Source organism: Candoia aspera, chromosome 2, assembly GCF_035149785.1.
Source record: "Candoia aspera isolate rCanAsp1 chromosome 2, rCanAsp1.hap2, whole genome shotgun sequence".
Taxonomy (NCBI): Eukaryota; Metazoa; Chordata; class Lepidosauria; order Squamata; family Boidae; genus Candoia; species Candoia aspera.
The window spans coordinates 136,432,081-136,447,598 of NC_086154.1; the positions used below are offsets into that span (position 1 = coordinate 136,432,081).

The 15,518-nt window shown below is 43.6% G+C and overlaps 1 protein-coding gene across 1 annotated transcript in view; it reads left to right on the forward strand.

Moving 5' to 3' along the window:
- AGAP2 (ArfGAP with GTPase domain, ankyrin repeat and PH domain 2) overlaps positions 1-15,518 on the forward strand; it is a 151,710-nt gene that overhangs the window by 106,525 nt on the left and 29,667 nt on the right. Inside the window, exons 2-5 of the mRNA XM_063293803.1 lie at positions 9,206-9,264; positions 10,362-10,449; positions 12,159-12,244; positions 15,084-15,225. Of these exons, the coding sequence (XP_063149873.1) occupies positions 9,206-9,264; positions 10,362-10,449; positions 12,159-12,244; positions 15,084-15,225 (375 nt within the window). The remainder of the gene's footprint in view (positions 1-9,205; positions 9,265-10,361; positions 10,450-12,158; positions 12,245-15,083; positions 15,226-15,518) is intronic.

The following is a 15,518-nucleotide window of genomic DNA, read 5'->3' on the forward strand; positions in this document are numbered from 1 at the left end:
GGATGACTCTGGTGATGGTAACTCAGGTTTTGATCACCACTCAGTTGGATTACACAGCCTTCCAATATGAAACCGTATGCCAAGCCAAAGTGCTGGGGCTTACCTATACAGCATACAACTGGTTTATCTTAGGCACCATCTGGCTTAGGTTGAATCTACCTGCCCTGTAAAAACATTGTAAGAAGGCCTGCTGGGTCCCCACTCCAATTGAGCATAAGGGGACATAAATGATATACTCCTGTCCTGGTCCATGCAGCTTCTTCTCTTTTGGCATTTCTCAAAGCCATTGAAACAATCCAGCTCCACCTTCCTTTTAACCAGAATTGATGGTCCCCTTGGGAGGGTTTTAGAAATAGAATTGTTTTTCAATATGTGTGTTTACTCTTTATTTCCTTACTCTCTTGTATGGCCCCCAGAATCTGTAGATTTTGGCAGGTTGCCCAAATCATTAAATAAACAAACAAACAAACGGAGTTGATGGTTTCAGCACAGGCTGTGGACATTTGAAGTAATAAAGTGGTGGCTGGATTAATATTTCATATTAAACCAAAATGGATGAAACACGTTATGATTAGCACAGGGTCAGGTAAGTTATAGCATTCCAGACGTTACTGAATTACAACTCCCAGTGTCCTTCACCACTGACAAAGCTTCTTGAGGATGCTGGGAGTTGTAATTCAAGAATAAGCAGAAGCATCATGAGTTGAATACTGCAGATTTGGTGCATGTGTGAAATTAGTCACAGTCACAATGACTCAACCAACCATGGTTAAAAAAAAAAGGCTTATTGTAATATGTGAACCCAGCCTATGTCTCCAAACTTGGCTGCTTCTTAATTTCACTGGATGAAAAGATAAGATACCTTGATCCAAGGCTGAAGTACTTTGTGGGTCTTCTTAGAGGCTGCATTTGTTTCTGCTCTTCAGCAGAGCAAGAGGATAGGTGGACCTTTTAGTAAGTAAGGAACTCAGAAGAAAAGAGTTTTAAAAACATTGATCTCCTTTGGGTCTAATCTTTCTTTTCAAAGGGTAATTAGTTTCTTTTGGAAGGGAAAAAAATAAAAGCAAAGCATTGTAAATAAACTGAATGATGAACCTATAAATAATCCAGGAAGTCCTCACTTAACAACCATTCATGGTTAAGTGTTTTTATTGTGAACTGCCCATAGTCCCTCCTTGCAGGGGAGATGGACAGTGATAAATCTGATAGATAGATAGACAGACAGACAGACAGACAGACAGACAGACAAACTTACGACTGGTCCTCACACTTACAACTGTTGCAGTGTTCCTGCAGTCACATGATCACTATTTGGGCACTTGGCAACTGGTTCACATTTATGACTGCTGCAGTGTCCCGTGGTCATGTGATTGCTATTTTTGACCTTCCTGACGAGCTTCTGGCAAGCAAAATCAATGGGGAACTGAGTGATTCACTTAACAAACACGTAGTTCTCTTTACACCCATGGTAATTCGCTTAACGATCACCACAAAAAAGGTCATAAAATTGGATTGGATTCATTTAATGACCTCTTTGCTTAGCAACTGAAATTCTGGTCCCAATTGTGGTTGTTAAGCAAGGACTACCTGTACATCATTTTGTCTTTTGTTTGTGACAGTGGTGCAAAAATAGCAAATTCTGGCCTAGGGATTATTAAAGAAAGTTTTGGAAATGGAACTGCTCATATCATACACCATCCTCCTAAAATGCCATAATTTGAGTGTCCAGTGATATTGTAACTACATTTTCAGGGCAGATAAAGGAAAGTATTTCCTGATGCTACACATTAACTTGTTGAATCTGCTGCCACAAAATGTAGCAATGATAACCTATTGCCTTCTTGATGGCACTGAGCTGACTGCAGGGAAAGGGTGTGACATGCTATGTGTTGCAGGCACAGCTACCAACTGGTTGAATAGGAGGCCAGCTTCTTCAATCACACACCCATTGCCAAGGCTTTGATGATTCAGTATGTTTTATAGCTCTGTTTAAGCTGTTTAATGTACGGGAACTGCCACTAAGCCAGGAAAGATGAACTGGAGACTGGCTACTTCATTCCCATTGGCTTGTAGGAACTCAAGAGTAAATAAGAGGATAATTAGTCACCTAATGGCAATAGATTGCAGCCTTGCATGGGGGGTGGGGGGCTCACTTGCTGCTGTTTTATTAGTGAGAGTCATATGACCACTGATTTGAAATTGTTTCAGGCTTGTTCTCAAGATTTCCCCTACCCCAAAGGATCGCCTTTCATGCATTTGTTTAGATGCCTGCCTGTTTGTTTAACAGTGTGTGATTAACAAGGGGAAGGGTACTAAACTGGCAGTTTAAATTAAGGCCATCATCTACAAAGCTGCTCAGTGATGATGGATTTCTTTTTCTTGACAAAAAAGCCCAATACGCTATTCCCCCAAAGTGTAAGCAGACATACAAGTGCTACAACCCAATCAAACTGCTACCAACCCAGCCCTGAAGCGGAGCTGCCAGAACTGAGCTGCAAAAATCTGGATGACTGCTAGAGCCAAGAATCAGAGTTTTGTAGTAGTGCTTTGCTGCTACTTAGTGAGTGTCTGTATTTTTGCAGTGCAGATCTGATAGCTCTACTGTCAGGCAAGATTATGCTGCCTGCTTTGGTTGGCAAAGTTTTGAGGCACCAGGCCCAGTTGTTTTTTTTTAATTTGCTGTGGGAAGTTCCCTGAACAAGAAGATACCCCACACCTTCACTCAGAGTCATATCACTAGTTCTGAATCTGTATTGCTCACTCGTTTGTCCTGTTCCTCTGGGCCTAATCTTATATTGTGGTTAAGATTCCGACTCCAGTTGGGAGGGAGATGGAGGGTGCTGCCCCTTGCTGTTCACTTGCTTGGAAGGTGGGTGAGCAGAGAATGGGAGCAAGAAGAAAGAGCTCTCCCTGAATATGGGCCTCAACATCAGCCTGACAGTATTAATCCCTGTCTCCAGTCCTGTGGGGACCCATTAATGAGTTGAAAATGCCAATTATCTCTGAACAGTTGGCACTTTCCCCACCATTGGGATTGTCATTTGGAGATTACACCTCAGACAGCGTAAGGTCTTGGGCTATTTCTACCCGGAGCAGCTTTCACACCAGGGGGTATTTGTCGATGAAAATCAGGCCCAAGAGGAATTCTGAGGCCAGAGTGTGTATATGCAAAGAGAGTGGATATTCATAAATGCAAATGAATTTGGGACAGCCAGGGTGCCTACAAGGCTTTGAGGGATTGGATTGAAAGGGGCAGAGCTGCCCTGTTTTCCACCCTTTTTAAAATTCACTTGAAAGGCGATACAGCCAAGCCATTTCAGCCAAGCCTTCTCAGAGTTGTCAAGCAGCTTCACTTTTGTGGCTGCACTGATTATTTTGCTTTTATTTGGGGATAGTTCCCTGGCTCAGCTGATATTCTGATGCCAAAATACAAAATAAGCATTTTTTTCTTCACTAATTTTTAACCTCAGAACAACACAAAATAGGCTTATCTTGGGCAGTTATAATAGGAGCCTAACACAGACACACACACCCTTCTGAGTTGCTAAATATTAGGACTACTCCTATCTAAAAAGTGCCTAGTGGCAATTTTCCACCTCTCTCACTCACATGAATTAGCAGGCGGCCTGGATCTAGCTGACGACCATCTGGCAGGTACATCTTTGATCTTCTTTCTTCCACCTATCTTCTGGCACAGCCCTGTGCTGTCTGTATTGGCAGGTTAGGTCTCATGGTGCTTTTCCTTTTCCTTGAGTTCTCCTCCAGGTCTGACCCTCAAACACTAGGTGGACTTTGCCCACACAGAAGCAGCCAGCCAGCAAGGCACTATGGCAGAGAGAAGGCTCCATACGGGTTTGTTTTTTGTGAACATTATTGCAGTCAGGTGGTATAGATAAACTCACTGAAATTTAGAGAGCATGTGTTGAACATACTCATCAACTGCCTGTTAGGGGAAGCTTGTTCTTCACAACATGACTGCCATGGTCACAACAATGCATTTATCAGAAGATGAACTAGCCCCCATCCCCGATATTCTCTCTCAGCCCAGTGGGATCTTTGTGGGATCCCAAATCATTACTGCAGTTACATATGAGGCAAGAAGTTGGTGCTTTGCTTTACAGTGTCAACATGCTATTTGTTTGTTTGAAAAGAAACTTCTAAAATCAGGTGGGACAGCTAATCAGCACTAAGGGAGGTATCTGGTTACCTGCTGCCCCTATATGGCCTACCCCTGTAATAAGGGCTCTTGAACCTCTTATGGGGGCCTCAGAACTTTGGAAGGGCAGTGGGAACAATGCTCTCCGGAAAACTAAATGGGAAAGAACTCTGGACTGTGTCCTCAAACGGATTCACAGCCCCTGATTCTCCTATGAATGGAAGAGGAGAGCTGTATTCTTGCACAGAGAATAACTGAACCATAAAAAAGTTGGAGCATAGCTGTCTAGAAGACCAACTAGCTTTTCTTCCATTTATATGTTCCTGTTCATACCGGTGGAAATGCCATTTGAGATGCCCTGGGCTGGAAAATATGGGGAGTTAAGCATGGGTTTGCATAGAAACTGATTGTCATGGTGATCTAAAATTATAAACTGTGCTCCAGCTTTGCACAAACCACTGAGCAATATTCCTTTCACAACCAAAAAAGGAAGAAACAGAGGAAGGAAGGGAGGGGTCGCCGTGTGAGTTGTCCCCATCACAGTCTACCTCTTTGCAAGTTTGATTTCAGGTTTTGACGTGGCATCCCCAGGAGAGAGAATATTGCAACTTTGAGGGGGTGTTGGGTGGACAAAGCTGCTAGCTCCCTGTCTACCCTGCCTGCTCTTTACTTACATCATAATCTGAGAGAACATTGTCAGCCCTGGGCAGTCACTCCAAAGAGAAACCCATGCTTGACTAGGAACTTTCCATTGTACGGGAGTTATGTACGGACTTTAGGACAGTAGTGACAGTGGTGCTTCCTTCACACACACACTTCATGTTGCTACATTGCTACCAGGAACTTCTCATCTATCTCTCTGCCCCATCAAGAGAATAACTGTATTCAGCCTGAGCAATAGTTTTGTATAGTAAGATAAATGTATTTAATGCAGGGGCAGGGTACTTTATAACATTCACCAACCAAATAAGAATTTTGCAAATGAAATTTCCTGTTTTGAAGCAGCATTTAAAATGGAAGGCCATCAGGTTCTTAAAACTGGGGTTGCCAGGTTCCACCTTTTTGCTTTCAGAGCAAAAGCTGCATGGCTGATAGGGTTGAAGTCTTTACTAGTCAAAAGATGGGCATGTGTGGATGTCAGCAGAGAAATAATTGTGACCAGGATTAATCTAAATCATCAGTCAGCGCCTGCATTCATTTAGCCTTATCCAAGCTGGTGGGCCCAGATGTATAAGACTCCTATAAGCTGTACCCAGCAAGACCAATGGTTCTGCTGGCTAGGAATAATGGAAGTAGAAATCCATAATCAGCAGCTCATCAGGTGTGGGAAGGCTGCATTAAGGAAGGGTGTGGATTTGTGCTATCATCATATCTGGATGGAGTAAGAGGCTTCAACTTGAGTCCGGAGCTGCACTCCAACACTTCCTTTTTCTAAGTCAAATCACCTTGGAGTCAAGCTTGACTCTTGGTGGGTTACATACATGCAGTTTTCTTGGCAGATATGGAAGGGGTTTACCATTGCCTTATTTCAAGGTGTTGTTTCGACTTCTCACTCCAGCCCACAGCCCTGGACTTCCCAAATGGCTCCATCCAGTTACTAATCCTGCTTAGCTTTCCAGGTCAGCCATGTTCAACCAGATATGCAACCTAATTGGGCTCTCCTTTTACTAGGCCCGCCCTATATTTTTGGGGGTCAATAAGCTAGCAAAAGAAAAAGACACTGTTGTTGTCTGTACTGGTGTTAAAAAGGGACACTTGACTTGCCAGTGGGTGTCAAGTAGACAGGTCAAATTTGGAGGGGTTACATTGCTTCTGAATGAGTAGTAAGTGATGCCCTTTGGGGCTCTGTAGCAGAAGACCAGCAAGGTCTGCACTCCTTGTCCCCTTTTCTCTTTGGTTACCTTGGTGATATGCAGGGAGCTGTTGCTAAGCAACAGTTTCAAGTTAACACACACGCGCGCACACACACACAGAGCAAGAAAAGGCTTTAGCTGTGTTTTTGTGTATGGCCATCTGCATTTACCTTGATGCTCAGATGCACAAGGTAAGGGCAGTTCAATCAGAGGACATTAAACCAGGATTCAAATGTAGGGAGTTGGAGGAGAAGAAAGCTTTCACTACTTGTCCACCCCAGTGCATAAGGAGAAAGTGGTTTGGAAGGGGAAGAATCAGTTCATATATTACAAATTGTGCTAATATTCCCTACATATGGTAATGTTTTGAATGTGTGCTGGCTTGTAGTCATTTCTATTACCATAGCAACTTCCCAAACCCCAGAAAGTGCCCCCTGGAATCTTGACTGCAGTTTTGTTGGTTTCTCAATGTAGGTCCCTCATGAACATTCATGTGTTCAGTAAAACAGTAACCAAACCCATCTTCACAGGAGACCACAGACAATAGCCGACCATTTTAATGCCAGAAATAACTCTTTGGAAGCAATATTCTGTTCAGGGAGGACAGGGCTGGAATATGGTTTCAGATTTGGTTCAAGCCTTCAGTGAATTCATACCTGGCTTAGCTTTAATCCAAACCCACTAGGTTACCCCAGGAATTTGGAAAGTCTAGTGGTTAAGGCAACGGGCTAGAAACAAGGAGACTGTTAAGTTCTAGGCCTCCCTTAGGTTAGGCACAAAAGCCGGCTGGGTATCCTTGGGCCAGTCCCTCTCTCTCAGCCCAACCCACCTCACAGGGCTGTTGTTGTTGTGGGGAAGATAGGAGGAGGAAGGAGTATGAGGTATGGTCCTTGCCTTGAGTTATTTATAAAAATAATAAAGGTGGGATAGAAAACAAACAAACAAACAAATAAATGTTCTAGGTTTATAACGCTATGTTCAGGGAAGATATTTCCTTTGCTGGACAACTCAACTTCCTCCTGATCAGGCTGGCTCTGAACATCTCCTGTTTCAGGTCTCATATTGGAGTTGACTCTTGCCAGCTAGGATGGATGGGAGGCTGCACTCAGACTGCAAGCCAACTGGATGCCAATCTCACCTTTTCCTTTTGTAATTTAGGCATTCAGTACATTTTTAAATCCCACCTTTATTATTTTTATAAATAACTCAAGGCAGGGAACACTCCTTCCTCCTCCTATTTTCCCCACAACAACAACCCTGTGAGGTGGGTTGTGCTGAGAGAGAGTGACTGGCCCAAGGCAGGACTAGAACTCACAGACTCCTGGTTTCTAGCCCGGTGCCTTAACCACTGTCATAAGAATTCACATAGCACCTTTGGGCAAACACGGAGCATGCCCTGGTGTTGCTATTCACATCTCCGTGATGCAGTCACCAATATACAATCCAATGTGCTTATTTTTCAGGCTAGAGAGCTTCTTGATTCCAAGCATGCTTAAACGTTAGTACATTAATGTTTAGAAATAAGGACAGTGGGGTTTGAAAATAAATATAAATGACCACATAGCTCAGAGTGCACTTAACTACAATTGATGAAATGAAGGCAAGAATTTTAATTTGCCTTAAAAATGGCAGGGAGTTGGACCTCAGTCACCTCAGTGGGTGCAGTGGACCCTCAGATGTGCACCTTGCACACAGAGAGCCCTGCAGGTGGCATGGCGAGGCCAGTGTGGTTCCATTGCTGGGACTTTTGGAACTATGGCAGAACAACATTGAGCATCTACATCAGTGTTTCTCAACCGTGGCAACTTTAAGATGGGTGGACTTCAACTCCCTGAATTTCCAACCAGCTCCACTCTGCCCTCCAGATGTTCTGAACCCTATCATTTCTCCATCCTTCGCAATTGCCCATGTTGGCCATGGCTAATAGGATTTGACATCTGAATTATCTGAATCAAATTGCTTACCTTTACAGATGAGAAAACATGAATCTACATGTTCAATGCTGATATACAGTCCGATGTCTGGATGCTTCTTTCCTCATTCTGTCACTAGTTTCTAAAAAGAGTGATACTGGAGAAGGAAAAGCTGTTGGGTCGCTCTGCTGTCTGACTTCTCCTTCTGTACAAGTGCAGATTTGTTTTAGTGAGGAAAAGTAGTCTTTGCATGTTCAGAGACTTCCTCTTTATTCAGACTTAAACTATTGAAGGAAAACAGATGTAGTACTAAGATCTGTTTAGAGTTAAACATTTATCTGATTGTTCCCCCTTCTATGTATGGTAACTTTTCTCTTTGATCTGCTTGTATATCTATTGCCTCTTTATCTCCCTGCATACCATCTCTTGCTCCGCATAAATGGTGGGATTGGCAAAGGTCATTCCCTCCACCCCCAGGTAACTGAAAGCTTTGGAAATTTGGTAAAGCTGAGAACTGGCAAATTAAACCTTGACCACCAACAATGAAGGAATAGCCCAGACCTGCCTCTCAGCAGCTTTTCCAAGACACCAGCACAAACACCTGCCTCTAGCGTCACTTTGTGCATTCCCTGCCACTCAAACCGCTTCTGAAGGGGCTCTTTATGCCCTGCTGGGTGCATCCCATTGCTGTGACACTTGTCCCAAGAACCCTGGAAGGGTATTGTACCCACACACCCAGTTGCAGCTGCCTTCTCTGTTCTTCCTGCCCCCCTGAAAGCAGCACAAAGAACTGACTGTTGTGCGTGGGAGAGCTGAAGGGTGGAGTGAGTTGTCCCTGTAGAGCAGCTGATGGGACGTGAGGAGAAGGACTCATTGCTGTGTTTCTTTTTAGCATTCCTGCCACCACACTGGGCCCACAATCAAGTATTTGGTCCTCAGTTTCCTGTCTGCTGAGAAAGCTGAAAATAGGGATCTTGTAAAGATGTTATTTGATTCCGTGTGGAGATCAAGAGGGAATGGCCTATCTTGTGGGGTGGGTGCTGATGGAAACCTAGGGTCCCAAGTGTGAACTGTGAGCCAACATAGTTTAAATTAAAATTGCATTTTGCAGTGGCTGTGAACTTGCTGCATGAGTGCTGACAACCATTGTTTGCTGAAACTTCTTCTACCTGCAGCATGGGGACAACCACAGCTGCCTCACAGAGCTGTTGCAGGAACTGTAGAATTATAGTTACTATTTATTATTAATCCATATCTCTCTCTTTCCATCCTTTTCTCTTTAGAGGCTGTTGCAAATAGCCAAGAATGGACCCTTAGCCGCTCCATCCCTGAGCTACGCTTGGTAAGAGTTTGTTCACCTTTGTTCCTAATTTGTATCTGATTCATGGTACCACACATTTATTCTTTGAACTGCAGCTCTTCAGGACAAGAATCTGTCTTCTGATGTTTTTGTAAATGACCGTTCACCCTGATGGAGCTAATTCAGAGACAGGAATCTGTGGCCCTTCTGGGAGACGAACTACAGCTCCCAGCTGACCTGGCCAGCAAGGGCAATAGTGAGGACTGCTGGGAGTTGTAGTTTGACAAACATCTAGTGAGCCAACAGATTCCCTAAGAAATGACACAAAATATCTAGCTATTCTATCCATCTATCATCTCTCTATCATCTAACATGTGGATTCTCTAATCTTAGGTAATGCTGTCCTAACATTGATGTTAATAATTAAGTATAATCAGTATATTATACAGCAGTAGTTTTGGGGCTAGCTCGACCTCAGAGTAGAGTGATGGAATGAGTGGGCAGATGAGTGAGTAACAAGCATTGCTTCCCCTTTCTCTTGACCTTTCTGTTCCTTGTGCTGCTGCTTATCACTCCTCAAAAGCAGAGGCTTAAAGAATTAGATCTTTGCAGATTTCATTACAAATGGACTCAATCCTGGATTCATGTTAGGACTGAAACTTAGGTTTCCACCTTTTTTCCCACTTCCACAGCTTATTAAAATATGCTTTACAAGGCATACGGGAATGGAGATGTTGTGAACACCAATAAAAGCAACACTAATCAGAATACACAGATTTGCCTGTTCATCCTCAGGGGACCCTATCATAAGGAGACTCATCACTCTTGAGAACTGCAGACTTGGGGATGAACCACAATTTGGGGGTAAAGAGTAAAGCACATGAATGGTGAGGACAACAAGTCCTAAAGCAGCCTGCTTTGATCTCACACCACCCATCTGAATTGGACTGCAGCTCCCGTTGTTTCCAGCCAGCATGCCTAAAGGCCCTACCCATGCTGGCTAGCAGTGTGTTGGGAGTTGTTCTCCAATAATCCAATGGATGGCATCAAAGTTGAGAAAAATGCTACCTTAACAGCTCCAAAAAGCCAGGGACGGCAGGTTTCATCCTGACATGACTTGTGTTCTTCGACTTCCACAGGGTGTCCTTGGGACCATCAAGAGTGGCAAATCAGCCCTGGTTCACCGCTATTTGACTGGTTCCTACTTGGGCCTTGAACCTGCGGAGGGTGAGCTCGTTCCCTCTTCCCAAACTGAAGTATCTTCTCCGTGGCCAAGCCTTCACTCAGCCCTTTGGGATTTTTCTTTTCCTCACAAAGCCTGGGGGAAGGGGGCGGTGAATGGAGAAAACCAATCTGTTTTATTTAGATGTATAATCTAAGAAGCTGCCTTACAACAGTTGAAATAGTTTCTCTGACTAGCCACACGTGGCCTGCTCTGACTGGCAGGAGCTTTCCAGGGTCTCAGACAAAGGGGTAGATAGTAGGTCTCTCCCATTATCATCTGCTACCTAAAACTCAGAGACAGCAGGGGGTTGGCCAAGGACTTTCTCAGCCTGGAACTTCCTGTAGGCAGACCAAGCGCCCTTTCACTGAGGGGAGGCCCCTTCCCTATACTGCTACCTCAGATTACCCTTCTGAGCTATGAGGAAGAGAGACCATGTTCTCTTTTATATGTATTGTTTTTCTTTTCCCTTATTTGTAAGCTGCCCAGAGTCACTGCAGAGTCGGGCGGCCTCGAAATTGGATTAAATGAAAAATAAACATATATAACCTGCCCTAATCCTAATAGACTTGGGAAGGGTATAACAAAGTCAGGTGCAAAAGGCACAGCAAAAATAAACGTTCAGTGTAAACAGTTAAAGAAATATCATTAAAAGCCCTTAAAGCTTTTAATAACATTATAGAAATTTAATAGCGTTATAGAAATTAAATTAAATTTAAAAAAATTAAATTTAAATTTAAAAAATAAAAAAATTAAATTAAAGAAATAAATTAATTAATATTAAAGAAATATCATTGAAAGCCATTAACAAGCATGACAGGTGCCCTTTAAACTAAACTAATCAAACAGCTGAACACACACCCTGAAACAAAACTGGTTGAGTTGTTTATGAAGTCCCAGCAGACCTGAGTCCCTCTGTACCTCCAGGGAGAGGAAATTCTGTAAAGTGGGGGCCACCACCGACAAGTCTGTCACCTGACCTAGCTCCCATGTACTTCGCAAGAAGGGGGCACTTGATGGCTGGACCACAAGGTCCCTCCCTGCCTTCTCAAGCTTGAGTAATATCCTGAGCTGAGCCAATTTGCCTTGAGGAATTCAGATAGGCTGTTCAGCCAGTGTGGTGGAGGGTTGAACTGCTGGATTAATAAATTAGAGAAAGCCAGCAGGGCCTTGGGGTACATGACTGGGCGGGAGGAGGCTTAGAATGTGTCGGGTACCACAGAATGAGATAGCAGCATTCCAAGCCACTGCCCCATTGCCTCTCCCACAGAGATGCGGGAGGGGGCATGTTCTCCACACTTTTTGCCTGATTCTGGCCCACTTTTTAACCTAATCTTTCTTTTGCTGACTTTCCCTTTACAGCAAGTTTGGTTCCATTCTGTTCTTTTGGGGAGAGTGTTCCTGCTGGCGGGCAGGCAGGCAGGCAGGCAGGCAGGCAGAGTCCTGAATCCCTTTCCATAGTTTCTTCCAAACATTTCATTAGGCTGGAAAGAATGAAAAAGGGGACAGCCAACTTCCACTTCACATTCAGCCATAGTAGCTCAGAGAGCGACCTGGGGTAATTTATATCAGCCCACCCCTTCTTAGCTGGGGAGGGGAGCAAGGCTGATGAGGAAGCTTTGTGCATGTTGCCTTGAGCTCTCAGAGGAAAAGCCGAATATAAATTGGATAAATAAATACATGCATAAATATTGCGCCTTCTTCTGTTTTTCAGTGGGGCAGTTCAAGAAAGAGGTGGTGGTGGATGGGCAGAGCCATCTGTTGCTGATTCGAGAGGAAGCAGGGCCGCCAGATGCTAAGGTACTGCTCTTTCGCTGGCCAGCATTTGCAGCATGCCACCAGCCAGCGCATTTTGGCAATTTGTGTGCAGTTGTAGATGATCCTGCTTGAAATGGCAGGACTTGATTTATGGAACAGGGTTATTTTAATGTAGCAATGTTTGCCCCTCACCTGGGGATCTAGGAATTGTAATTCTGGAGAAGAGGGGAAACAGGTTTAATCTGAAGTGTACGGGTATGCTGGCCAAGTTAGAATTTGCACACAGCCTTTGGGTCATCCCATGAGCTAAGCTGTATCCAAATCACAATGTCCCTTTAGCTGTCTGGTAGTTAATACAATCTTTCCCACATACTGCAGCTCACAGTGCCTGAGCCAATGTTTTTCAGCCTCAGGAACTTTAAACTGTGTGGACTCCAACTCCCAGAATTCCCCCAGCCAGCATGCTGGCCAGAGAATTCTGGGAGTTGAAGTCCACACAGCTTGAAGTTGCCGAGGTTGAAAAACATTGGCCTAAGTTATCAACCCCCCTATGTAAGTAGAAGGCCCTTTTTGATCCAAATTGTTATGGAGGGACAATTGTTGCATGCAGGAAGGTCATAGCTATAGAAGTAAAGGTTGAGATCTATTTCCTGCATGCTGTTTCACTTTACCTTTAAGAAATTCTCCCCCAGCAGTTAAATTGAAAACAAACAAACAAACAAACAAACAAAAAACTCTTTAATACCATTGAGTCTTTTATAATTTTTTTTTAGAAAAGGAATTTTCAGTGCTACTTGATGCACATTTCACATGCAAATTTGAACCAAATACCTACTAATCTGGGAATCACAATGCAGTGCCTGTGGGCACCAAGGAGTCTTAGAATGAAGCCACAACATCCTGCAATTAAATTAGAATTAATTCTAAAAAATTACAATGGGCAACATCTCACAAAATGGTTAAGTCTCCTGTGGTAGGTTTATTTATTTCTTTTGTATGGCATAGCAGATTGCAGCACTGCTGCATAAAAATCACAGAAACAATAAATAAAAGTGTATAAAATATAGGACATTGGGACAATAAATTATTTTAAAAACATGCAATACAAATGATGAATAAAATTATGAATAAAATAAGTCATGTATCAGCAGTTACTAAAGTAACTAAACCTATGGCGGAATATCTAGATCGTTTAGCCATTGGAGAGCAGTACCCTCGAGATGATGTAGTTCTTGCAGGGAGCCAGGAAACCTTCTGAGGGGACATTCCAGCGTGATGTGATGTAGAGTTTGAGGGACATAGGTGATGGAGCCCAAACCTGAAATGGTTGTTGACTCCTGTCAGACTCAGTGCAATGACTGCCCATACTTACTATTCAGGGCCAGCCCTATTCTCAGACATGAAGAGAATGAAGAGGCAACCTCAGGCAACCAGTGCTGGGATACAGCTTGGTCTTAGGAGGACAGAGCTGTGTATGCCACATGGTTTGCTTTAAACAAGAAGTAATAATCCTGGTACCCCCCAGATGTTTTGGACTACATGTCCCACAACACCTTGCCATTAACTGTAGTGGCTGAAGTTAATAGACATTGGAATCTGAAACATCTGGATTCTGCTTACTGCTGCCCTAAGTTAATTTGTTTTGAGATGTCTCCACTCTGCATGGTTGGAGACTTCTATACATGTGCAGCCCCATCTGAATCTTTCCCCTCACAAAAAGAGAGAAAAGTTGTGGAATGACTTTTAGATCTCTACACATGATTTTTCTATATCAGGGTTTTTCAAACTTCTTCATGTCACGGAAACTATTATCCCCCCCACCAAAAAACCCCCAAAACTTCTAGAACAATTAATCATGAGGTATAGTTCTAGTGACTGAAAATTGGCTGTGTTCAAGTAAACTATTTTTTTTTGCCCTTAGTCTCTCATGGAACCCCATCAACTTCTTGCAGAATACTAGGTTCTATGAAACACACACTTTGAAAAACCCTGATCTACATCATAGCTTAGCTTATCTTTGCCAAAGGATTTCAGTGGGCTGATCTGGAGGCATTGGGGGTCATGGGCTGCAGTGTCTGGCACAGGAGGACTTACACATCCAGTCCTCCATGCTACAGATCAGGGTTTCAGCCCAGTAACTGTCTGCCTGTGTGTTTCAGGCAGTTTTTCTTTTTCTCAGCTTGCTCTGGTCTGGGAAAGACTCAAATTATTCATAGACTGAAGAATCTGGAAATCACAGCCCACTTGAGGTCCTGGCAATTCTGTGAAAAGGCTGTCCCATTTTTAGCTTGTATTGAAAACAAGCTCTTCTAATTGCAAGAGAAATTCTGTGAACCCAACCAGACTTGATGGGAGTAGCCATGTCTGCCATTCAGTTGTCTGGCTTATTCATATAAAAATAAAAGATGGTAGAAGTGTGTCTGGTTTTGTTTCCAAAGGAGGGCATGGGTGAGGGGAGCTCATTTATCACCCCAACTCTTATAAATCAGCCAGGCTGGGTGCAAAGTATCTTGGGCAACTGAACATAGGGAGGAAAGGAGAAGAAAGGCCTCAAATTACTAACCACACACCCCTTTTTAATTTAAAATTGGATATCTCCCCTCCCACTTACTTTATAGATGGCTTGTGGATAAACAAACTTGTCTGACTTTATATGCATAATTTAACTCCATGTAGTGCTAACTGTGGGAATCAAGAAATAAAAGCTTGGCCTGATGTAAAGTTCTCAAATCTTTGTCTTAATAATCTCTCTGGTTGGGGAGAGTTTGGAGCCAGTATCATTCTCTCATTCCCAGATCCATCCTGAGTGGGGAATAAAGGCAGCCTACTTGGGAAATGCCAGGTACTGATCTTTCCCACTTGTTTTTGTTCCCCCTCACAGTTTGCAAATTGGGCAGATGCCGTCATCTTTGTCTTCAGTCTGGAGAACGAGGCCAGCTTCCAAGAGCTGACTCAGTTCTATGGACTCCTCACCAACTACCGTGCAGTTTCTGACATGGCTCTTGCCCTGGTGGGCACTCAGGGTGAGTGGGGAGAGGATGCCTCTCTTCAGGGAGTGCACTCTAGGGGTTCCAGAAGATGTTGAGGTGAGGGGAGGATTGCAGAGGCCTAAGGCCAACTGGGAGTTGTTTAAATAAGAGAAGGAAACGGAGTAGAACCTTCTGGTGGGGACACGCTGTGGCCTTGGTCTTCCCCTTTCTTCATTACTAGATTGGCTGTTCACCCTTTGGCTTTTCAGTGACTGTTTGGGTTATAAAAAGAGTGGATGATTTTTTCCATCCATCTGGCACATACCTTTATGGAAGAGCAATGGAGT